Source organism: Molossus molossus, unplaced genomic scaffold, assembly GCF_014108415.1.
Source record: "Molossus molossus isolate mMolMol1 unplaced genomic scaffold, mMolMol1.p scaffold_m16_p_3, whole genome shotgun sequence".
In the NCBI taxonomy this organism is placed as follows: domain Eukaryota; kingdom Metazoa; phylum Chordata; class Mammalia; order Chiroptera; family Molossidae; genus Molossus; species Molossus molossus.
The window spans coordinates 130,956,587-130,981,937 of record NW_023425366.1 but is presented as its reverse complement, the minus strand read 5'-3'; the positions used below and the strand labels follow the sequence as shown (position 1 = coordinate 130,981,937).

Genomic DNA, 25,351 nt, shown 5'->3' with positions numbered 1-25,351 from the left:
AACACCATGAGAAAAGATATGGAAACAATAAAAAATGACAAATTAGAAATGAAGAATGACACAGCAGAAATAAAAAACACATTGGAGCCCTGGCCAATTTGGCTCAGCAGTTAGAGCGTTGGCCCACAGTTCAGAGAGACCCGAGTTCAGTTCCTGCTAAGGGCATGTACCTTGGTTGCAGTTTGTCCCTGGCCCCGGTTGGGGTAGTGTGGGTGGCAACCATTTGATGTGTCTCCCTCCCATCGATGTTTCTCTCTCTCTCTTCCCCCCTCTCTCCCTCTCGCTGTATCTGAAGATGAGTGTAAAAATGTCCTCAGGTGAGAATAAAAGAAAAAATCGCCTTAAACACACACACACACACACGCACGCATGCACGCACGCACGCGCGCACGCACACACACACACTGAAAGGAATAACCAGTAGATTAGAGGAAGCCAAGGATCAGATCAGTGAATAAGAAGACAGGGTAGAAAAAAATCACTCAGTCAGAGAACCAAAAGTAAAAAAACAATTAAAAAAACCGGCCAGGGCTCCTCTAGAAGATTTTAAATATATTTTGGTGCTCCTATATTGGGTGCATATATGGTTACCAAGGTTATATCCTCTTGCTGGATTGATATTTTAATATTATGTAGTGGCCTTCTTTGTCTCTTGTTATGTCCTTCACTTTGAAATCTGTTTCATCTGATATGAGTATTTCTAACCCAGCTTTTTTTTTCATTTCCATTTTCTTAAAGAATTCTTTAGAGTGTCAGCCTGCGGTCCAGAGAGACCCGGGTTCGGTTCCCGCTAAGGGCACGTACCTCGGTTGCACTTTGTCCCCGGCCCTGGTTGGGTCATGCGGGTAGCAACCACTCAATGTGTCCCTTTCACATTGATGTTTCTATCTCTCTCTTTCTCCCATTATATCTGAACAAAAAATGGAGAAGTGTCCTCGGGTGAGGATAAAAAAAAAATCTGGAGGAATTCAAGGTAGAAATCGACAGCAATACAAGCATAGCAGGGGACTTCAATATCCCACTGCCATCATTGGATAGATATTCTATACCAAAAATTAACAAGGAAACAGAGACTCTAAATGATGCACTAAATCAAATGGATTTAATAGCTATCTACAGAGAATTACACCTTAAAACTGCAGGATACACATTTTTCTCAAGTGCACATGGGACATTCTCAAAGACAGACCACATGTTAGGACACAAGCTAAGACTCCACAAGTTCAAGAAGACTGAAATCATGTCAAGCATCTTCTCAGATCAAAATGGCATGAAACTAGAAATGAATTACTTCAAAACATTCAAACATGGAGGCTAAATATCATGTTACTAAACAGTGAATGGGTTATCAAGGAGATCAAGGAAGAAATAAACAACTTCCTGAAAATCAATGAAAATAAACACACAACAACACAAAATGTATGGGATGCAGCGAAAGCAGTGCTGAGAGGGAAGTTCATAGCACTACAGGCCTACCTCAAGAAACAAGACAACATTCGAATAGACTATCTAACCCTACAGCTTAAAGAACTAGAAAGTGAACAAAAAAGAAACCTAGAACAGGTAGAAGGGAAGAAATAATAAAGATCAGAGCAGAAACAAATGACATAGAGACTAAAAAAAATTTTTAAATAACAATGAAACAAAGAGCTGGTTCTTTGAAAACATAAACAAGATTTATGAACCTTTAGCCAGACTCACCAAAAAACAAAAAGGAGGCAAGAGCATATAATGGAGATAAGATGGTCTCTTCAATAAATGGTGTTGAGAGAATTGGACAGGTACATGCAAAAAAAGGAAACTATACCATCACTTATACCATATATATGAATAAACTCAAAATGAATAAAATATTTAAATGTAACTCATGAAACCATAAAAATCCTAGACGAAAATGTAGGGGGAAGAATCTCAGAAAGCAAATGTAGCAGAATTTTCACTGATATATCATGTAGGGTAAAAGAAATTAAAAAAAATAATAATACATGGCACTACATCAAACTAACAAGCTTATTCATGGAGAAATAAACCAGCATCAAAATGAAAAGGGAACCCATTCTCTGGGAGAATATATTTGCCAATGATAAATCAGATAAGGCTTTAATTTCCAAAACACATAGTGTGCTCATACAACTCAACAAAAGAAAGACAAACAATCCAATTAAAAATGGGCAGAGGACCTGAATAGACACTTCTCCAAAGAGAACATACAGATGGCCAAGAGACATATGAAAAAATGCTCAATGTTACTAATCATCAGAGAGATGCAAATCAAAATGATTATGAGGTATCCCCTCACACCTATCAGAATGGCCGCCATCAACAAACCTACAATCAACAAGTGCTGGCCAGGCTGTGGAGAAAAGGGTACTCCAGTACACTGATGGTGGGAATGCAGACTGGTGCAGCCACTATGGAAAACAATATAGTGTTTCCTCAAAAAATTAAAAATGGAATTGCCATTTGACCCAGTGTTCTCACTCCTAGGAATATATCCTAAGAAGCCTGAAACACCAATCAGAAAGACTTTATGTACCCTTATGTTCATAGCAGCACTATTTATAATAGCTAAGATCAGGAAACAACCTGAATATCCATAAGTAGATGACTGGATAAAAAAGCTGTGGTACATATACACAATGAAATACTATGCAGCTCTAAGAAAGAGTGATCTCTTATCTTTTGAGATGACATGGAAGGACCTAGAGAGTATTATGCTGAGCAAAATAAGCCAGTTAGAGAAAGACAAATACCAAATGATCTCATTTATGGAATATAATGAACAAAATAAGCTGACCATCAATGTAGATCCAGAATCATGGAAGTAAGATACACACTGACAAGCCACAGAGAAACAGTGGTTGGGGAGGGGCTAGAAAGAGATGAACCAAAGAACTTATATGCATATATGCACAACCAATTAACACAGACAATAGTTTGGGGAAAGAAGGAGGGGGGTGGGAGTGGGGAGAAGGGGGTCAATGGAGGAAAGAAGAGAGGACATCTGTAATAGTTTCAATAATAAAGGTTAAATAAATAAATACAAATAAAAATTAAAATAAAAAAGAACACCAACAAGCAAATCAGAGCATATGAAAAACAAAAAACTGCTATATGTATGTATTTATATGTAAAATCCAATCTCACTTCCAAATAAAAATTATATATTTACATTTTAGATACTATTTTCATACTTCAAATGTGAAAAAAACACACCAGAATATATTGGGCAAACTAATAGTACTGCAAGGGAAAATAAAAACAATCCAATGTTATAGATGAAGACTTCAAGGCCCTTCTATCAGTAATTGACAGCACACAGAAAAAAATAAGTGAAGATATAGTTAAACTGAACAGTAGCATGACCACTCAACTGGATCTAATTGATATTTTAGATTATTTTATCCAACAACAGAAGAATATATTCTTTTCAATCTTATATGGAACGGTCACTAAGCTACTCCGTATTATGAGCTATGAAACACACCTTAAAACATTTAAGAGTAGAATAGAAATTATACAATGTGTACTCTCAGACTACAGTGAAATTAAACTAGAAAAAAAAAGAGCAAATTAAATTCAAAATAAACAGAAGAAAAATAAAAGTAAAGCAGAAATTAATGAAATTAAAAACAAAAAAATGTGTGTGGCTGGTATGGCTCAGTGGACTGAGCATTGTCCCATGGACTAAGAAGTCCTGGTTTGATTCCAGTCAGGGCACATGCCAGGGTTGTGGGCTCAATCCCCGGTAGGGGGCATGCAGGAGGCAGCCAATCCATTTCTCTCTCACATTAATGTTTCTCTCTCTCCCTTCCTCCCTCTCTAGAAATCAATAAAAAATGTTTAAAATGTATATTAAAAACAAAAAACTAATGGAGAATACTTAAAAGTAACAGTTATTTCTTTGAAGATATTTAACAAACTTTACAAACCTCTAGCTAGGCTAACCAAGGAAAAAAAGAGAAGATAACAATTACTACTATTAGAAATGAAAGTGGGGTCATTATTACTGATTCTATAGACATTAAAAGAATAATAAAGGAATATCATGAACAACTCTATGACGACAAATTTGACAACCTAGATGAAATAGACCAATTCCTTGAAAGGCATTATGTGTCATAACTCATATAAGGAGAAATAGATTATTTGAATAGGTTTATATCTGTTAAAGAAATTGAATCAACAATTAAAAACATGTCAAAAGAGAAAGCACCAGGCCCAAATGTGTTCACCGGTGAACCAATTTAAGGAAGAAATGATACCAATTCTCTACAATCTCTTCCAGAAGATAGAAACAAAGGGAAGGCTTCCTGGCTCTTATATGAAGTGAGTATTATCCTAATACCAAAACAGAAAAAACTTTACAAGAAAGTAAATCTAAATATCAATCATCTCTCATCAACACAGATGCAAAAATCCTCAACAAAATATTAGCAAACCAAAGCCAACAATGTATAAAATGAATTATATACCATAATCAAGTGGTGTATAATACTTGGGATTTTTTCTAAGCATGTGAGGCTGGTTCAACATTTGAAAATCAATTAATGTGGCCCTGTCCAGGTAGCTCAGTTGGTTAGAGCATCATCCTGATAAGCCAAGGTTGTGGTTTGTTCCCCAGTCAGGGCACATACAAGAAACAACCAATGAATGCATAAATAAGTGGAACAACAAATTGATGTTTGTTTCTCTCTGTGTCTTAAATCAATTTTAAAAAAAGAAAATCAATTAATATAATCTATTACATCAAAAGGCTAAAGAAGAAAAATCACACGATCCTATCAATAGATTCAGAAAAAGCATTTGACGAAATCCGACACCCATTCATGATAAAAACTCACAGCAAACAAAGAATAGAGAGGAATGTCCTTGACTTGATAAAGAATAGCAACAAAATACCCACAGCTAACAGCATACTTAGGGTCAAGAACTAGATGCTTTCCCCCTAAGATTGGGAGCAAGATAAAGATGTTTCCTCTTACCACACCTATTCAACATCAAACAGGAAGTCCTAGAAAAAGTAATAAGACAAAAAAATAAAATAAAAAATTGGGATGAAAGAGAGGAAACTTTGATGTGATTATCTATTTTGGAAATCTGAAAACAAATCAACAAAAAAACTCCTGGAACTTATAGTGATTATAGTAAGGTGGAAGGATATAGGGTTAATATACAAATTAACAACTATACAAGGTCATCTGCTTTCCTATATACCAGAAATGAAAAATTGAAATTTGAAATAAAAGGCACAATACAATTTACATTTGTACCCCAAAAATGAAATACTTGGAAATAAACCTAGTAAGAATTGTACAAGAGCAACATGAGGAAAACTACAAAATGCCAATGAAGGAAAGCAAAGATCTAAATAAATGGAAATATGATCCATGTTTGTGGTTGGTAAGACTTAAAATTGTTAAAGATGTCTGTCCTTTCCAGCTTGAGCTATAGATTCAAGACAATCCCAGTAGAAATCCCAGCAAGTTATTTTGTGGATACCAACAAACTGTTTCTAAAGTTCATATGGAATGGTGAAAGAACCGGAAGAGCCAGCATGGTTCGAAGATAAAGCTGAGGACCGACACTACCCAGCTTCAAGGCTTAGTATGAAGCTGCAGTCATGGAGGCCTGCTTGGCAGAAGAAGAGGCAGATGGATCCATGAAACAGACTGGAAGCGGGACCAGAAATAAGCCCACACATAGTGAAGAAATATTTCAAGAAGGAGCAAAGACAATTCAATGAGAAGAATAGTCTTTTCAACAACTGGTTCTAGAATGAACAGGCATCTATGGAAAACAATCTAGACATAAATCTTACACATTTCACAAAAATAAATTCAAAATGAAGGATAAATTTAAATGTAAATGCAAAACTATAAAACTTCTAGAAGATAGGGTAGCAAAAAATCTAGGTGACACTGGATTTGATGGTGACTTTTTAGATAGAATACATACACAAAAGAAGAGAAAAAATGATAAGTTAAACTTTATTAAAGTTAAAAAGTCTTCTTTGCAAAAGGCACTGTTAAAGGAATGAAAAGACAAGCCGAAGTCTGGGAAAAAATATCTACAGAACATATATCTGATAAAGGACATATCTAAAACACTTATAAAGAACTCTTAAAATGCAACTATAAGAAAACAAACAACCTGGTTAAAAAGTGGGTAAACGATTTGATCAGAACCTCACCACAGAAGACATATAGGTGGCAAATAAGCACATGAAAAGATGCTCACCCTCATACGCCAGCAGGGAATTGCAAACTGAAACAGTGGGCTACTAGTTCACACCTATTAGAATGGCTACAATCCAAACACTGGCAACAGCAGAGGCGACCAAGGTGTGCAGCAACAGGAACTCGCATTCACTACTGGTGGGAACGCAACAGGGTGCGGCCGCTTTAGAAGACAGCTTGGCCGTTTCTTACCAAGTGAAACACAGGCTGACCCTATGATCCACTAGTTGTTTTCCAAGGTGTTCACCAGATGAACTGAAAAATTAAGTCTACACGAAAACCTTTACACAAGTGTTTATAGCTGCTTTATTCCCACTTTCCAAAAACCGGAAGAGGCAAAAATGTCCTTCAACAGCTGAATCAATAAATATCTATACAATGGAATGTTATTCAGGGATAAAAAGAAAGGAGCTATCAAGGCACAGAAGACATGAAGGAAACTTACTAAGAGGCCAACCTGAAAGCCCACATACTGCCTGGTTCCAAATACATCACACCCTGCAAAAGGCAAAGTGATAGAGACAGTGACATGACCAGTGGTTACTAGAAGTTATATCTTTCTTATTATATGATCTATTCATATGTTTTTCCTTAAAAAATTAAGAATGAAGTTCACACTCATCAGCATGGCTACTGTAAACACAACACAACAATGGAACAGACGTGAGGGTGTGGGGTGATTGAGATGCTCGTGCGTCGCTGGTGGGAATGTGCAGTGGTGCAACCTGTGTGGAAACCATTGTGGCAGCTCATCAAAAAAAAGAAACATAAATTACCGTATGATCCAGGAATTCAATGTTTGCACATATACTCGAAGGAACTGAAAATGTGAAAATCAAACAGATATTTGCACACCCATGTTCATAGCAGCCTTATCTATGATAGCCAAAAGACGAAAGCAACCCAGTGTCCATCAATGGATGATAAATGGATAAGCAAAATGTGTCATGTACAGTAAAAGCTACTTATAAAAACATTTTCCAATCTTTTAGTAAATGATGTCACACATGGAAGACAGTATTAATAGAGCATTAAAGTGATCATTTGAAGATGATGTTTATAGCAAAGTTGTAAATGTTTCAATATCATACTAGATTTCAGTGACAACATTAAAAGGAATATTAATACTATAATGATAATACGACCCTTATGAACACACGCAACAGGACTAGAAAGGGTTAGACAAACAAAAATGGCTGCAGTTCTCATTGTGTTTCCTGGGGCCTGTTTGACTGAGGTCATTACAGGTAATTTTGCAAAGAAAAATAATGTTACATCAAATTTTTCTACATTAAAGTAGAATTTAAAATACCCCATAAGACCCTGCCTCAGGGGCATATGTCCCTGCATATATGGGCCAGCTTGAAGAATTGGACTCACCCAGGCAAGCCACAGATCCTCCCTGGCTTTCGTGAAGAAAGGCTTTACTTGGTCCACACATTTTTGTTGGGTTTGGAATATAGGATCCAAACAATTATAGTGAGACATACAACAAAGTACTAAATTACCTTTATCTGGAAAGATGTTGTTTTTGGTGAGTTTGACACTTTTGGGCCTTGGGTTATGATCATCCATGCCCATGATCAGGTTGCGGAAAAACAGATCAAATTTCTTTCTGCTGTCTGTGTTGATGGTGCTGGCCACGGTCCACACCACAGCAAAGAGGAGCAGGCCCTGCAGCCAGAGGAAGATCTGCTGGCTTGTCAGACCTTCAGACAGATCACTTTCATCTTCTTTTACTTCCTTGATTTCATCTAAAAGCAAGGGAACCCGAAGAAAAGCTGTAGAATGTAACAGACACAAACAATGGGAACTGGGGATTTCATCTGTGAGGGGCCTGGAGAGAGGGTTGATATTGCGGAGTGGCCATCACATGGCAGATCCTTTATCCACACACATTTTTTCCCCCATTTTTTAACATTGTGGTAAGAGCCTGGCCGGTGTGGCTCAGGGGATTGAGCATCGTTCTATGGACTGAGAGGCCTGGTTTGATTCCTGGTCAGGGCACATGCCCGGGTTGCAGGCTCAAATCCCAGTAGGGGGCATGCAGGAGGCAGCCAATCAATGTTTCTCTCTCACATCAATGTTTCTCTCTCTCTCTCTTCCTTCTCTCTCTAAAAAATCAATAAAATCCTATTTTAAAAATGAAAAAAATACATAAACTGTGGTAAGATACTCATAGCATGAAATTCACCACTAACCATTTTTAAATGTTCACTTCAGTGGTATTAAGTGCATTTATATTGTGCAACCATCACCACAGTTCATTTCCAGAACTCTTCATCTTGCAAAACCGGAACTATGACCCCATTAAACTAGCTCCCCATTATCCTCTTTCCCTTCCTTTGGCAACCACCATTAACTTTTTGCCTTTATAAATGTGATGACTATAGATATGTAGGCAAGATCAGCCAGTGATGCTGAAATTAGTGGGTCTTCTTGAAGGAGAAGAACAAAAATATGAACAATAAAATGGCAATAAATGCATATCTAACAACAACTGAATCTACAAACAAAATGAGCAAGCAGAACAAAAACAGAGTCATAAATACTGAGAACTTTTTGTTGCTTGCCAGATGGGTGGGGGCTGGGGGGCTGGGTGAAAAAGTGAAGGAATTAGGAAGTACAAATTGATTGTTAGACTGATGAATCTCAAAGGGAAGAGGGGAGGGAGGGCAGGATGAGATAAACCAAAGAACTTCTGTGCATATGTGCATAACCAATGGACACCAACAATAGTGTGGGGAAGGCAGGAGGGGGGTGGGATTAGGGAGGAATGGGTCAATGGGGGAAAAAAAAGAGGGACATCTGTAATACATTCAACAATAAAGATGTTTAAATAAAAGAAATAAAATTAGTGGGTGAAGTTTGAGGAGAAATAGAATATTTGCATAGTTTCAGACTATCCTCCCCAAGATACTTATTAAATACAAAGAAAAAATAGTAACTTTCAATAGAGATATGTGGCTCTAACCAGAGTTACTGTGATCAGAGCCTTCACCAACAATTATGCCAACATTGTGTCCCCCTGATGGCATGCTGAAGACACGTCATTGTTTCTAGGGTATTCGAGCTAAAGATGTATGAACTCATCTAAGTATGAAAAACATAAGGCAAAATTGAGAGACATTCTGTAAAATAACTGGACAGCATTTATCAAGTGACTAGGTTATGGCAGACAAGGAAAGGCAGAGGAACTGTCATAGGTTGGAGGAGACCAACGAGATACAATAATGAAATATAATGTGGCATCTTGGATTGGATTTTGGAACAGAAAAATGACATTTGCGGAAAAACAGATCAAAGTCAAATAAAGTCTATAGTGTAGTTAACAGATAGTATCAAGGTTAATTTCCTTATTCTGATCGTTGCACCTTGTTTCTGTAAGATGCTAACATTTACAAGCTAGGCAAAGGGCTATGTGACTGTCTATTGTCTTTTAGCAGTTTTCTCTAAGCATGGAATTACTTCAAAACAAAAGGCTACAAAATGTGTTCACTGCTCCTTATGTCAAGGCCTGTGAGTCAGCAATCATGTGCTTGCATTTTCACATCAACAGAATAAAAGTCAGAGCTCTGAAATCAGATGTGTGTGCCCAAAGTCAGCTCCCGTTCTCAGTAGCTGTGCGTATTCGAGCCCTTCTGAGAGGGTTCACAGCTACAGACGCAGGAAGGCCGAGAGTCGGCCCCTCGGTGCTGGGGACAATGAGTCCATTTCTCACCGTGGTGCCTGCTTTCCTGGAGGAGATACTGCACAAGGACAAGAAGCGGAGCTTGGGAAAATCTGCAAAATTTACAGATACTAATGCAAATATATGACATTATATGCTTTTGGAAAATTACGTACTTTTAATTTTAGAAAACCAAATTAATATTTAACCAAAGTAAGTCTCCACTCAACTGTTCACCATCTGACATGTTTGCTGTACACCTATAAGGTCTTTGGAAGAAATGTGCTGAGAAAATATGTTCATGCAGCAGAAGTTGTAAGATCCACCTTGAGTTTGAATTACATGCAATTTTGAGAAAGAAATGGCTCCAATGAAAGTTTTCCAAATGGATACATCTGTTGTCATTTCCGGTAGAATGCCGTGAAATTTGATTTATGTGCAACAGTTACAAGGAACTTCTCCAGCACATCTGAACCAATGGTTCTATAATTTATATAATTCCTATGTCCTGGATAAATTCCCTAGTTTGTAGCCTAATGTGATCAGTTCTTTTACAGTCTATCTGTGTGATTTCCAAATGCAGATTTTTGTATCTGTATATTTTCTTAAGTTCCTATCTTATCTTTTTCAGAATCTTTTTTCTGAGATACATTAACTTGTATCGTCTACATTAATTTCCCTCCAGGATATCCCTGGGTAAAGAGGGATAGGAATTACAATCGCATTGCACAGATGGGGAACCGTAGCCTGAGAAAGATAGGGTAATTCGCACAAGAACACCCAGACAGTCAATCCAAGATCAAGGCTAACGCCAAAATGCAAGGACTCTTTCTACCAAGCTCTACCATCCACACTGCCAAGGCTTGTTCTAGATCGAAATGCTGATCTCAGAGTAGCTCATAGGGGTAATAACAGGGTATGAGCAGCAGAAATAACCAAGGCACAACCTTTCCCATCTGGTAGCACTTACCAAGCAGAGACGAATACAGTCTCATCATTGAGAAGGCAAGGTGGGTGGGAGATGTATGGACCACAAATTTACAGTGATGGCGAATAAATTCCAGGCAGGGCTGGACAAGCCAAACGAACATGTCATTGACCTGAAAATAGAAAGTGAAATTTAAAGATGTTGGAAAATGAGTTTAAGACCAAGAGCTTGGTACACCTCAGGGAGGTTGGAGATGCTGGTAAGGGTGCTGATTACTTTGAGTGCATCTTTACCGGGGGGAAAACAACAGGCATCAAGGCCCTGCCCCCAGCTTCCCACTGAAAACTGTGCAGTCCACAGGACCTCCCCACTCCTCCACTCGACTGCCCAGAGCTGGACACTCAGAGAGGCTCGGAGCTGCCGCGGCTCGGCTGCAGGACGTGTAAAATCGTGTTAGGAACCCAGACATCATATCTGACTTTGTTTCTATAAAATGTTAGGAATTCGAAACAATCAGTTTGCAAATGACTGGCATTCTAAGGCAGGGGTCCTGCATAGTGGCCATGGGAAGTGCAGCGCTGAGTTCAAGGCTCATTTTCAGTAATTCCCTAAATGTAGATCTACTTGTGGGCATAATGATTCTAGTCCCTTGTCTCTGCCCCCACCCCATTTACTCTTTAAAAAAATTTTTTTTCTTTATTGATTTTAGAGAGAGAGAAAGGAAGAGGGAGAGAGAGATGGAAACATCGATGAGAGAGAACATCAATTGGCCGCCTCCTGCATGCCCCTCACTGGGGATCGGGCCCACAACCTGGGCATGTGCCCTGACTGGGAATTGAATTGGCGACCTCTTGGTGCAGGGTCGACGCTCAACCACTGAGCCACACCGGCTGGGTCCATTTACTTTTTAAAACAATTATTTGACTTACTTCTGCCTCCTACTTTAATTTTTTTTTTTCACTTTTCCTATAACTTACTTGTGACTCACTGCAAATTACTTGAATATTTTTTTGAAAGTAGGCAGGTCATCACTAAATAAATACATTCATAGGTGCGCATATATGTGGGTATGTATGAATGTATAGATGCATTCTATGAATCTATGAATACATATACATAGATACGTGGATAGATGGTGTATTCTTTCAATCAACAAATACTTATTGAATAATTGCAGTGTAGTAGGTACTGAGGATAAAAGATGGACAAGAGAGACAAGGTCCCTGCCTTTGTGAAGCTTACTAAGGGGCAGGAGAGACAAACAGTAAGTAACTAAGCAAATAAGAAAATGAATAAAATACTTACAAATCGTGGAAACTACTACCAGGAAACAAAGTGTAACAATAAGAACTAACAGGAGGACTTAATAGGAAGGTTTTTTTTGTAGCCAAGGGCTTGTTAGTTAAGGAAAGGGCTCCACACTGAGTCACAGGTGAGCTAGTGCTCAGACCCGGCTGCCCATCGGCTGCTAGGGGCTGCTAATTAGGGGAAAGCCATTAATCATGGTGACGAAGGGAGTGAGAGTTGCGGTCAGGACCCTGGACTCTACTGCTTCGAGGGAAGGCTTCTGAAAGGAAACCGGGGCGGTGAAAGTAAATCCTCCCTTGTGAGAGAAAATGGGGTGAGATTTCCAGGAAGAGGAACAAAAAGTGCAAAAGCCGTGAGGTGGTGAAACCTGGGGTTTCCTAGGGACAGAAACGAGACTCGAGGCTGGAAGGTGATGAGCTGAGGCTGAGGCTGGAGATGTGGGCAGGGCCAGGTCAGGCTCAGAGGTTCTCATGAGTTAGACTTTGTGCTAAGGACCCTGGAGAGTGTCTGCAGGCATCCTGTCCTGTGTGGGTGGTCTCTGAATTGCACACGCCACCTGTCTGTATACATGTACGCGCTTATACACTTTGCGCAGGCATGAACGCGCGACAGGAGTGGGCTGTCTTACAAAGTTCCCCAGAGCGGACCCACAGTGGGATAACACCCTTCTTGGCTCCATCCGTGGAAAACGTCTGTGGGGAAATGCATCAGTGCAGGGACAGAGGAGAGGCGCTGCCGCTCAGCTCTCCCTTCCTGGGTGCGCTCAGGTCCCCTCAGCTGAATGCTCGCGCCCATTTCAGGAGGGGCGAAGGGGACGGAAACCCTGCTGCACGGGAAGCATTTCTAGCATCCAGCGCCCTGGAGGTGGGAGGTGTGGGCTGGGTTGCTGGGGTGTGGGGCGGCAGTGAGGGAAGGAGCACGGGGCTCCCTAACTCCATCCAGCAGCTTCTAGACACCCTGCTAGTGGAGCAAGGGGGAGGGCGGCATCCTTGCCATCATCTAGAAAGCACCTCAAGCACCAGAGTTCTCCACGGGGGTGTGGAGTGGTAGAGAGGAGACATTAACCTTGTCACCCCCCCCACCCCCACCACGTGGGAAAGATGGAGAAGTGACAGCCAGGAAGCAAGGAAACGGCACAGGTGGGGAACCCCCTGCCCTTTCTTGCCTCCTAGAATTGTGAAGGTGAACATTCTCCCAGAGGCCTTTGAGGTGAAGAGTAGGGAGCCAGGGAGGGAGGGACAGGGACCGGGGTCTCACCAACTCCTTGTGCTCTGCAGTGAGACTGGAGGGCAGGGTGTCCATGTAGGAGTCCTTCAGGGGCCTCCAGCCGAGCTGATGGGACTCCATGTAGATCATCCCACACCTGGGGAGCACAGACAGCCACCTGCTTGGCCTCCCGAGCACACGGGGGAGGCAAACGCTGTGGTGGTGGTGAGGTGAAGGGCTGAGCTTGCGTCAGGTCGCCAACGCTCAGCAGCTCCAGGCTACAGGGAAGGCTCAGATTGTGTCAGGAAGGGTGGAGACCAGTGATGTGAGTGGGTCCTGGCAGCCAGAGAGACCGGGTTTGACCCCAGCCCAGAACCTACTAACTGAGTGACCTTGGGCAAGGTTTCCTGACTCTCTGGACTTCTATGTCCTTGTCTGTAAATTGAGGATATAAAACATGTGTTCATCATGCTGTGGTTAGGGTTAATAAGATGCTAATAGCTGAGCACCTCGCCCGGCACATGGAAAACTCATCAGTGGAAGGTCCTGGGTCCCAGAGTGTCAGCGTGTGGTCGTGGGCTGGCACAGGTGTGCGCCGCTGCTCTGCCTGTCACGGCCAGGACCTCTCCTGTCTGCTGCCGATCCCGGCGACCAGTGCTTTCACTTCTTTAATACCTTTATTGTTGAGAGTATTACAGATGTCCCCCCTTTTACTCCCCCACTGCCCCCTCCACCCAGTTCCCACCCCACGCCAGGCCTTCACCACCCTACTGTCTGTGTCCATGGGCTGTCATATACGCATATAAGTTCTTTGGTCACTCTCCCCCCCCCCCCGCCCCCCAGCTCTGTCAGTCTGTGCCGCGCATCCATGTCTCTGGTTCTGTTTTATTCATCAGTTTATTTTGTTCGTTTGATCCCAAATATAAGTGAGAGCATGTGATACTTGTCTCTCTCTGACTGGCTTATTTTGCTAAGCAGGCTATGACATACTGACCCCCTACTGCACACCAGGCACTGTGTCAGGTCCTAATGGCCTCCATCTCTAAATATTTCTCCTTATGGTTTATGTTTTAGGCATGAGGGGACCAGGACTCAGAGAGGGGAAGTGACCTGGAAGAGGTCACACAGCTAGCAAGCGGCGTGACCAGTGTGGGATCCCAAGTTGGTCTGACTCGCCATGTGTTCTTTCTACTCCCTCACATTGTCTTTGGAAATGTGGCTGATTTTATTTTAGTTTGTTTTGAATAGGTTTCAGGCACACAGGATTGGATTAATTATATCCTGGCACACCTATCATGAACACACAAGGCCTTTCTTTTTCTTTTTTAAAAATCCTCACCCAAGAATATGGTTTTTATTGATTTTTAGAGAGAGAGGAAGGGTGAGAGAGAGAAAAAAACAATGTCAGAGAGAAATATTGACTGGTCCTTCCTGTACAGGCCCTGACCAGGGACTGAACCCGCCACCTGTTGGTATATGGGAACCACTCCAACCAGATGAGCCCCTCAGCCAGGGCAGGCGTGGCCTTTCCCCGTTGTTTTCAATAATGTAGGTAAGTGCCCACGAAGCTTCATGCAGACAGATGCTAGAATCTTGACAATAACCTTCTAACCACATGGTCCCCTTATCCTGCCCCTGGCTTTCCACCTGAGGGAGCGCAGCCGGTTAAACCCCGCGTTCACCTGTTCCTTGATTTCTTTCCTCCTCGCAAAGCCTTACAGCACTCTGTATGTTCCTAAAATGTGTATATATTTATTTTAGTTTTTAACTGTTTAAAAAGGGGCACTATGATGTATGTAATATTGTGGATTTACTTTTATACACAATATTGTGAAGATTTTATCCTTAATATATTTAACTTAGATTTATCCATAAAGTTACATGTCAATACAATTCATTTATTTTGAGTGCTATATACATATTACAGTTTGTGGCTTTATTACATATTCATTCACTCCTGTTAATGGGCATTTGAATTGTTTCCAAGTACTTGTTACTGCTGTGGGCCAAAAGGGGCCACACACCAAATCTGACAAACTCGAGGGAGGCCTGGGTGGTGGCCTGCAAACTCAGAGACCCAACATAACCACAAAGGATGGTCTGAAATGAAAACGTTTGCACTAAAAACATATTAGCTGGGTAGTCATGTCCTAGGCCGGCATCTTCCCTGGCAAAGGTCAACTTTCCTCTTAACTGAGTCTGTTGTCTTTTTGCATCTAGGATAACTGATAACCCACCTTTGCAATGTCAGGGTAACCTCCCCTTTTCCGGACCCCTCAGGGCAGAGACCTCAGAGCCCCTCATTGCTATTGTCATGTTAATTGTTGGCTGTTAACTATCCTGTTCTCACCTGGGTAAAAGATGCCTGTGTCTGTCATTGTACTTTTCCTCCAACCCCAGAGATTCTCCCACCTCCCTGATCTGTCACCTATTGATTTAACCCACCTACATCTCCTCTTTTGATTGTAAGGTATAAAATAAGGTGCAAAACTGCCTTTCTCTGGAGCATTATCTCAACCCACTGAAGTTTTACTTCCCAGCAGTTGTTGACAGTTTTGGCTCAAATAAATTCGGAAAATTCTTCACAGGTGGAATGTTTCTTATGTTGACCCTGTGAACTGAGCCACTGTGAAAACTTGTACATGGGCCAGAGTTTCCGTGGGAAAACACCTAGGAGCCAGATGGCTGGGTCCAGGGGCACGTGAAGGACCACTCTTAGGACAACGTAAGCTCTCTTCCACAGTGCTCGCTGGATCTGAGACTATTACCAGCAATGCGACTGAGGACTGACTTCATGAAACCTAAGTGACAGGAAATAATGTGTGTGATCTGCCAGGGCTTCATCCCATGTGCGGGTTTTTAGAGCTGTCCCGTGCTCAGGGTTGGGGAGGCCGTGCCTTCCCTCGGGTGCCAGCCCAGGTGACTGACCTGCTCACGGTGGCTGGAGAGGCCTGCTCCAGGTCGGCCGGCTCGAAGATCAGGCTCATCTTGGGGCTCATCTGGATGATCTCCCCGCTCATTAAACACAGCTGAAAGGCAAAGCAGAGGCGGAACCCCATCTGCAAGAGGCCTCTGGACACAGCTGGTTGGAAGCCATTCACAGGTGTGTCCAGAGCGCCTGCTGTGTGCCAGGTGCAGAGAATAAAACACAAAATCCCTGTCCTCTAGGGCTTTATATTTTGCTGAGAGGCAGCTGATGAGCAAACTGTACAATGTATAAAAGAGTAAAAGTGATTTGGAGAAAAGTGAAGTGGAAGAGGGGTAGCAGAATGCTCCGGCAGGTGCCGAGTGACAGTTTTACACAGGAGGACAGAGAGTCACCGAACTGCAGCCTTAGGTGCGGGTGAAGAAGCTAAACAGATCACACCGAGTTTCACGGTCCCTTCCTCAGTGTGTACTATAGAACTTAACTGCACACCTCATCCTGTTTTATCTGCCCAAGTCTTCCATGGAAGACTTCTTTGGAAGCCCCATGGATGGGTCAAGGGCTAGAGTGACAAGAATATCTCCATAAATCCTTTTTGGAAGAGAAGGAAAGACCGTTGGGAGCTCTCATGTCTAGCAGCATATCCCTATAGAAAGTTGTGCAAATACATAGGACACCTGCAACTACAGACCAGCAGGGGGTCAAGTGAGATGCTACAGGGATAGGACAGCCTGTGACCTTGGCCTCTGGGGGAAAGAGGAATGCCCTTGCTCCCTGCTGCTCTTCCTAAACTGTGGCTAAACAGTTCCCTGCACCTTGCCCGACCCACCCCAAACTCTCCTGGAGACAGTCTCTGTGTGCGTCCCCAGGGAGGCCCAGCTGACCGGCTGCCAGCCCCGCGGTGCTGTCTCTGAGTATGCAGGAGGGTAGCATACAGCCCTACTGGCAACAGTGTGACTTACACCCAGAGCCCAGAAGAGTCATCAGGAGCTTCACTGATTGTGATCTTGATACTTCTAATCTTAAAACCAACTGCTACATTTGTACAATTTGTAAAACTACTAACATAGTCCAAATCACGTGATACATTTTATTTCTGTTTATATAATCAACATCAGGCACACGCTATGATTAGTGCACGTGTAGAATCTGGATGGCTGGGTCTGCAGTGAGCGTGGCTCACTGCACCTTGTGAAATTTAAGCACAGCAAAAACATTGATTTGATAATGACATATTCAGTATAGACAACCTTCCTGGAAATGGGGGTACATTTTACTTTATTTTAATAATTATGTAACACTTGCTATATGCAGGAACTATTATGAGAAGTTTGCAAATATTAACTTATCTAGTCTTTCTAACAACACTGTGAGGTAGATACCATTACCCCCATTTATAGATGATAAAACCGGGCACAAATAGACTGAATAGCTTGTCTGAGGTTCACGCCTCGTAAGTGGCAGGGCAGGAGCTGAACCCGGGCTGTCTGGCCCCAGTGTCCCAGCTCCGTAGCCACCACCCTGCATGTGACAAGTGCATTTCCACAGACTGCTCACAGTGCCTTGCAGGTGACCCTGCCCACCTCCATCAAGGAGCAGCCTGCTTCTCCACCCTCTTCAATCTGGGCAGGTCTTTTGACTTCTTTGACCAATAAAATTCAAAAAGTGAAGCTGGTCCCATTCCAAGTGTAGCCCTTAATTTCCTAGAAGCTTCCACTTACTGCCTCCTGGCAATCAGTCACCACACAAGAAGTGCCACAACCCTGAGACCACCCAGTGAGAAGCCCAAGCCCAACTGGGAGAGGCCTGGAGGATGAGTGCTAATGGGGGGGGGGGGGAGACAGAGAGATAGAGAGGGAGAGAGACAGAGAGACAGAGAAGGGGTGGGGGCTAAGGAGACTGTGAATGAAGCAACCACCTGGGATGCAGAGCCTCCAGCTCTAGCTGCTGCAGCTCATATCAGGAGGACTAGTTGAGCCCAGCTGAGCCCTTCAAAAATCTGTAATCCACAATACCTTAAGCAAAGTGGATGGCTGCTTTAAGCCACTGAGTATTAAGGTAGCTTGTTGCACAACAATGAATAACCAAAACACATCCCATATATTAGGGACTGTGTACTACCTTATTTAATTACCCAATTTTATTTCTACTTTTTAACAAATGAGGAAACTGAGGTTCAGAGAAGTTATATAACTTGTCCAAAACAACACAGCTCAGTTGTAAAGTTAGTGGTCCAGTCTGATGCCGGCACCAAGCTTTTTAACTACTAGATATTATCACTAAATACACATGGCTCATTCACTACTGATGCAAACAAAAGCATAATTTACAAATTGATAACTGTTACTTCCTTGGGAGGCATTTATTCTCAGAGTAATACATTTTTTTATTATAGAGTTGTTGTTTTTTTTTTGTTTGTTTGTTTTTAATCCTCACTGGAGAATATTTTTCCATCCATTTTCAGATAGAGTGGAAGGAAGGGAAGGAGGGAGGGAGGGAGGGGGAAGGGGGGGGAGAAAGAGAGAAACATCAATGTGAAAGAGACACATCAATCAATCAGTTGCCTCCGCATGACCCTGACTGGGGCGGGGATTGAACCCGAGGCTCTCTGGTGGGTGGGCCGACATCCTCACTGCTGAGCCCCATGGCCAGGGCTGAGTTTGATCCCTCACTCACTGCAGTGGGAGAGTCGACCTCTGCCTGGGGAAAGGCGGCGTCAGATTTGGCAGCTACCTTTTTATTGTCATCCAGAACAGTGTTCATGTTTTCAATCCAAACGGCATCCACTGGCCCGTCAAATATGATCCACTTGCGGTCCTCCGAGACCGAAGACGCCTGCTCCCGGAAGGCGTTGGCGAGGACACCGTCTGTCCACTCATGGCTAACTTGGTCAAAGCACCCGTACAGCTGCCCCATGGTGATGGCCTTGGGGTTGATGACCTTGTACTCCACAGCAAACTCCCCCATCTGGTTGGCTGGCGGGAAGGACAACAGGGTTACAAAGGCTCTGGTGAGACCAGAACATCAGGAAACAGGTAAGACTGTTCCAAAGACCCCCCAACCCTACAAACATGCCATCCAAGGAGGGACCTTGTGAAATGTGTGCTCAGTTTTTTACAGACTGGGCTATCTGGATAGGCAACGCCTTAGATTGCTAGGTTATCACAACCATTAGTTTCTCCCCATACATTCTCCTGAGGCTCATTTCAAACAGGGCGATGTGCTGGTCAGATCTAAAGACATCTGCCTGGACCTAAGAAACTGGCCGTGAAGGGGAGAGGTGCCCCATCACCAGGCCTCTCGGCGTGCTGGCTCCCACAGCTGCCCGAGCCGTGGCTTGACTTGAGAGGAAGACACAACTGACAGGTCAAAGATTCTGGAAAATGATGGTTACTTTTCTTTTCCATCTGGAAGGTGAGTTTAGCCTAAAACCCGCCTCTTCATTGGCTGCTCAGCAGGTGCCCGCTGAGGGGTGCACACGGCGGCCGCGCCGGGACCGGAATGTCCAGGCCGACAGACGGCAGGGCGTGTGCATTCAATTGCAGAGAGTAACTTCCGCACGGCCCTTCCGAGGATGGCCACGGAGTGGCTGAGCCACGCGTGAAACAGAGACCCACTCCTGCAGAACCCAAAGCAAAGTGGGGCGGCCTCCTTTCTCTTCATTTAGTTTCCTAAACGATGTTCAAATCTCACAATTACTGAAGTTTGAAATGCCCAGATTAGTTATGCAGGCCAAGTCAGTTCCCAAAACTTCAAGAATCCCACAGCAACTTGACTGTCCTTTGCTATTAGGGAAAAACAGTTGAAATGAAGTCCCGGGAGGGTCACGTGAGCATGGCCGGCTCAGCACCGCTTTCCAAAGCACAGGCTTGCGTTTCAGAGACCCACCCCAGACTGTTTCTCTGGCAATAAACACAGCTTCCATGTATTGAGTAGGAACTGTGCCAGGTCAATCACCTGCATGACCTCCTAATTCTCACAATAATCCCGTTTACAGCTGGAAAAACAGGGGCTATAAGAGATTTAGTCATTTGCCCGAGGTCTGGGTGGGTCTGATTCAAAAGTCAGAGGTCTCATCCTCTACATTAAAGGGAGGGGGGAGGGGAAGAGAAAGGGAAAGAAAAGAAATCAGTGATTTGCTTTTAGAATAATTGTGTTTTAGAATTTCTCACTGCAAAACCTTGGAGGAGCCAACGGCTGCACAAGAGAAATTCCTTCAGCCTGAATGATGTACACATGCAATCCCCTGGAAGCTCCCTCCTCCATTCATTTTTCTGCTTGCAGACGTCTGTGTGCCAGGTTCTATTTCTGGCTCTGACGTTACAATCCTGGGATGGCAAAAAGCAAACAACCCAGAAAAACAAGCCCAGCCGGCTGACTGAGGATCTGCCCTCCCTGGAAGCTGGGGGTAAGGGCATTACCTTCCTTCAGGTCACCCAGAGCTGCAGCCAGGACTCTGTAAGCACAGGTCTTGCCACCCATGGGGTCTCCGACGATCATGTAGCCATGTCTCACCAGCATCATCTCATAGATCTGAGAGGAGCCGGGGTAGAAGTCAGTCACTGCAAATCTCCCAGAACGGCGTGAGCGGTCACGGGGATTCCCACGGTCACCTCTACCTCTGCTGAACCCCAGTCCTCTGCATATATGCTGTTTAAATATTTCTTGGATGAATTCATATGTGTGTGTGTCTCAGATTATTTAAGAGATTGGCACTACTATTTACTCTGCGCCTGTCTACGTGCTAAGCATCAAGAGTTACCTAATTTATTTCATTTAATCCGTGCAGGGGTCATCAGCCACCCTCCAGCGTGGGAACTGAGCTCGGGAGAGTGGCGTCACTTGCCTGGGCCTGCCCGTGGCTGAGCGTGTGAGCGGCAGGGCTCTGACTGCTGTGCTCCCGTCTCTCCACCACACCACTTCCATGGGCTCCTTTGCGTTTTGATTGACCCATTTTATTCATATGTTTTTTTTTACTTTTACATTAAAAATTTCTTTTGATTATAGTTTACATTCGATATCATTTTGTATTAGTTTCAGGTGCACAGCGTCATGGTTAGATAATCAAATACTTTACACAGTGTTCCCCACCTGGCACCACACCCAATTACTTCAGCATATTGAGCATATTTCCTAGGCTGTGCCTCACATCCCGTGACTGTTCTGTAACCGTCCATCGGTGCTTCTCAATCCCTCCACTGTCTCCAGCCATCCCCTAGCCCCCTCTGGCAACTATCAGTCTGTTCCCTGTAGCAAAAGGAACAGTGGTCATTTCAGCAAATTGCATTTCTGCTGGACAAGTCCTTCCTTGAGGCCTAAGTGCTGCCATGTCTGACTGAAGCCCTCCGGAGATGTACGAGTTGTTTGAGCCAGGACCACTCTGAAGTATAAGTGATCTTCTCTGTCACTGGTTCAGGGACAGGACAGGACTGTCCGCGGCATTCACAGCTGATCCTGAGCCGCTGGCTGGAGCCCCTTGGAGCCCGATCCCTTTGTCCTCTGGGCTTGGACCTGGGACGGTCTCAGCCCGAGGCTGCTGGGCCTAACCAAGACGTTCCCACACAGAGAGAGTGACAGCCTGAGGAGAAGGCACAGACTCCTGATCCATTGTACAGAAACCTGGACCCCGCTGGGCCTGAGGCCAACACATCCCACTACTATTCAGGTTGGGTTAGCGAATAAATTCCCTTTTGTTGACTAAGCAATCGGAGTTGGGTTTCTATCACGAAGAACCAAGGAAGTCCTGACTAACGCAAAGCCCATGCACCAAAAGGAAGACGCCAAAAAAAGAAAAAGAAAAAAAAAAAAAAAAAGAAATCCCTAAGAAGATAGTCAGAGGAAAAATATTGGATTTTAAACTTCAACTTGGAAATGAAGTGAAAGCATAACAGGTAAAAATGCCCTCGTCTCTCCCCGCCTCCCTCAGGCACTCCGATCACTGTCATACTTCCAAAGTGCCACGTCTTCCGAACCCCTGACTTAGCACAGTGACAGGTGTGTGCACACCAGTCCAGGAAACCAACCTGGATAATCTTCCCGACAAACCAAGGTACCGGCTGGAGCTTCATCTTTCTGATGTTCTTATTCAGCACTTCCACAAAAACTTCGTAGTCTGACTTCGGGAGAACAACTCCAGGGAACAAGTCGGATATAATTCCCTGGCAATCAGAATTTGAGGGGAGGAAAAAGGATGAACTATCAGTTGTGTGACCTTTAACTGTCCTAAAATGAGATCTACAAAAATCTCCAAAAAATTCCAAGTCTCATGCTTCCTGCACCAAAACTCATTTACAACGACATATTCTGACACCACTGTTCAACAGGACTTCCCTCCCAAATAATTGTAGAAGTCGGCACACATTCAGTGAGCTGGTGCTGTCTTCCTCGTCCTGGGGATGAGACAGCCACGGTTTCCGTCTTCACAGCGCCGACAGCCCCGTAGAGAAGACAGGCATTACAATAGTTATGAAGGGAAACTCACGGAATTTTATAAAATCAATTCGCCACACTAGATAATAGAGTGACTATTATCCTATCAGTGAAACCATCTTTATTAAAACTGGTGACTAGACAGAAGTGTTGCCGTCACCATTGTTGTCGAGCACCGGGGGAGGGTGGCTGGCAAGGGGATGCTGGCTGCCAGGAGATGGGTCCCAAGGAAATGTTTCCCTTTGGGGGCTGGGCCCCAGGCCCCCTGCCTACCTGGAACAGAGGGACATCTTGAGCCAGGAACTTGGCCAGGTTGACGTCAAGCAGGGCCCGCAGCAGCAGGACGCTCTCGTTCTCCTCCGGGTACTTGAGCTTGAGGTTGCCGGCGGCAGTGAGCACAGACTTCACGGCGCGCATGCCGTAGTCGTAGTGGTGCTGGGAGGACAGCTGCTCCGAGCACAGGCGGTAGGTCGCCACGATCTTCTGGGCCAGACTGGGGGTAAAGACATGTGTCTGCACACCCCAGAGAGGACTGGGTCCTGCTCAGCACACATTCCCAACACCCCGTGCCCTGGCCCTCCGAAACCAGGCCTGCTGCGGACTGGGTGAGGAAGCCCTGCCGTTTGAAGGCCTTCTGCCGGGGTTGCCGTGACCGTCTAAAGAAGCATTGAAACCCTTAGCGGTAGGATGGGAAAAGCAAGCACACACAGATGTGTAACATGTTGTGTGAGCAGTTATGTGTGTATATACTTTCACATGTTTATGTGAATGTATGTGTGTACACTCTCAAGGACTACCATTCCTATTCTTCCCGGGCACAGAGCTGGCCACATCTCCTGGCCTGCTGCTCAGTCAGGGGTGGCCATGCCGCCGAGTCCCAGCCAGTGGCATGGGAATGAGAGGGGACATGCCACTCCAGGGCTGGTCCACAGACACCTCCTCTGTGAGGTCCTCCACGCTGTGTCGTGTAGCAGTAACATGAGGAGCCAGGCTCCTTCCCTTGGGGAAGAACCGCCCCAGATCATAAACACCCACTTTTTATTTTCCAGAGAGTGAAAAATGAATTTTTCTGTGCTCAGCCAGTGGGGCTCGGGTCAGGGTCACCCCACCTACTGGGCTGATGTGCCCCGCTATGGGAATCCCTCCGCAAGACTGATGTACTTCAGACCGGAGACTGTGCTGCTCACCAGCACTGAGCACAGGGCTGGACACCAGGAGCAGCTGAGAAAAGGTTTGCCAACTGAGTCAGGGGATGAGTTGAAGGGGTAAACCGATGTAACCCAGATCTCATGGAAGAGTGAAGTAAGCCCCGCGTGATGGGCAGCTGCTCGGCCTCGGACGGGGCACGTGCCCTTGGAAGTCTGCAGCCCCGTGGACTGAGATGAGGATGCCAGGCCACAGCACACCGAGGGCCTTGGCAGACCTCTGCCGAGCAAAGCACCCAGTGACCACGGCCGGGACAGTGTAAACGGGTCAATAAAAGCCATTTCATGATGATACGGGCAACTCTAGGTGCGTGCGACAAGAGGCGTCTCTGTGTGCATCCTGGAAGCTGGGTAGCACCTAGTTGGATAACAATGTTAATTCTAAATTATACTAATATTTCCTCTTCAATCCCGGAATAATTTCATGTTTTTCAGTCTTGCCTTGAGCCATTTGGGAATGAGTATGTGTGTGTGTGTGTGCGTGCGTGTGTCTGAGCACACACGTGTGCAGTGTGCGTCGTAGGAGCAGAGGTGTGGCCGCCTTCTTTAACAGAGGTCCAGGCGTGCAGAGAGAAAGGGGCGGCCCTTTCTTGGGAATCTGGCCATTTCCCAGCCAGGAACGTGGTCAGGACCAAGGCCGGGTGAGGTGCCTTTGCATCCACCTGTGAGCAGAGCCTATTTCTGAATTTCTCTTCCAGTGGGCAACCCACCTGGGATCCGCTGCACAACAGGCCACTCTGTCAGGGCTGTGAGAACGCCCTGGAAAACCAATGTGCGTACCTTCTGGAGTCCAGAAACCCCATAGAGTAGAGAGAAATTTCTCCAATGAGGGCGTAGTCTGGCACCATCATGGCCACTGTCCGGAACAAGGCCTGGAAAAGAAACAGCCATTCAGAACCTGAATGCATGCCATTGACATGGGAGGCACATCTGATCACCGAGGCCACGCACTGACAGACAAGGAACAGTGGGCTGGAGGCCGAGTCAAGGCCGTGGGACCGTCTTCGTGGGATGGACCCACTGAGCGGTCCATGGGCCCTGCCCAAGTCAAGTACATGCATCACACTGGCCCCGCCACACTGCGGAAGCCCCGGTGCCTGAAAGCACGGCGTTCTCCGTGCCAAGTGAGCTTCGGTCAGCTGGGGCTGTCCGGCAGGAGTCAATCTGAATGGCAGGGCCGGCGAGGGTCAGAAGTCGCCTGGAGTCCGAGCAAGCTTGATTCGAGGCCTTGTCTGTCCCTGCTAGCTGTGGACAAGTTGTGCAACTCTGCTGGACCTCAGTTTCTTCGTCTTTAATGGGCTAACGACTGTACCCTCTTCATAGTTACCATGAGAAAAATGATACCATGTAAGCGAGGCACTTAGAAAAGTGTGTAGCATGCAGTCAGAGCTCAGTAAACAGAGGTTATCATTACCTTAGATCTTAGAGAAGTGACTTGCC

At 44.6% G+C, this 25,351-nt stretch overlaps 1 protein-coding gene across 1 annotated transcript in view; it reads right to left on the bottom strand.

The window, feature by feature from the left end:
* Positions 1 to 25,351, bottom strand: part of DNAH3 (dynein axonemal heavy chain 3) — a 229,454-nt gene that overhangs the window by 84,757 nt on the left and 119,346 nt on the right. The window contains exons 32-40 of the mRNA XM_036279927.1: positions 24,692 to 24,783; positions 22,980 to 23,199; positions 22,301 to 22,435; positions 20,699 to 20,810; positions 19,011 to 19,252; positions 16,280 to 16,380; positions 13,403 to 13,508; positions 10,880 to 11,009; positions 7,748 to 7,993 (exon numbers count right to left, since the gene is read on the bottom strand). Coding sequence (XP_036135820.1) covers positions 7,748 to 7,993; positions 10,880 to 11,009; positions 13,403 to 13,508; positions 16,280 to 16,380; positions 19,011 to 19,252; positions 20,699 to 20,810; positions 22,301 to 22,435; positions 22,980 to 23,199; positions 24,692 to 24,783 — 1,384 coding nt within the window. The remainder of the gene's footprint in view (positions 1 to 7,747; positions 7,994 to 10,879; positions 11,010 to 13,402; positions 13,509 to 16,279; positions 16,381 to 19,010; positions 19,253 to 20,698; positions 20,811 to 22,300; positions 22,436 to 22,979; positions 23,200 to 24,691; positions 24,784 to 25,351) is intronic.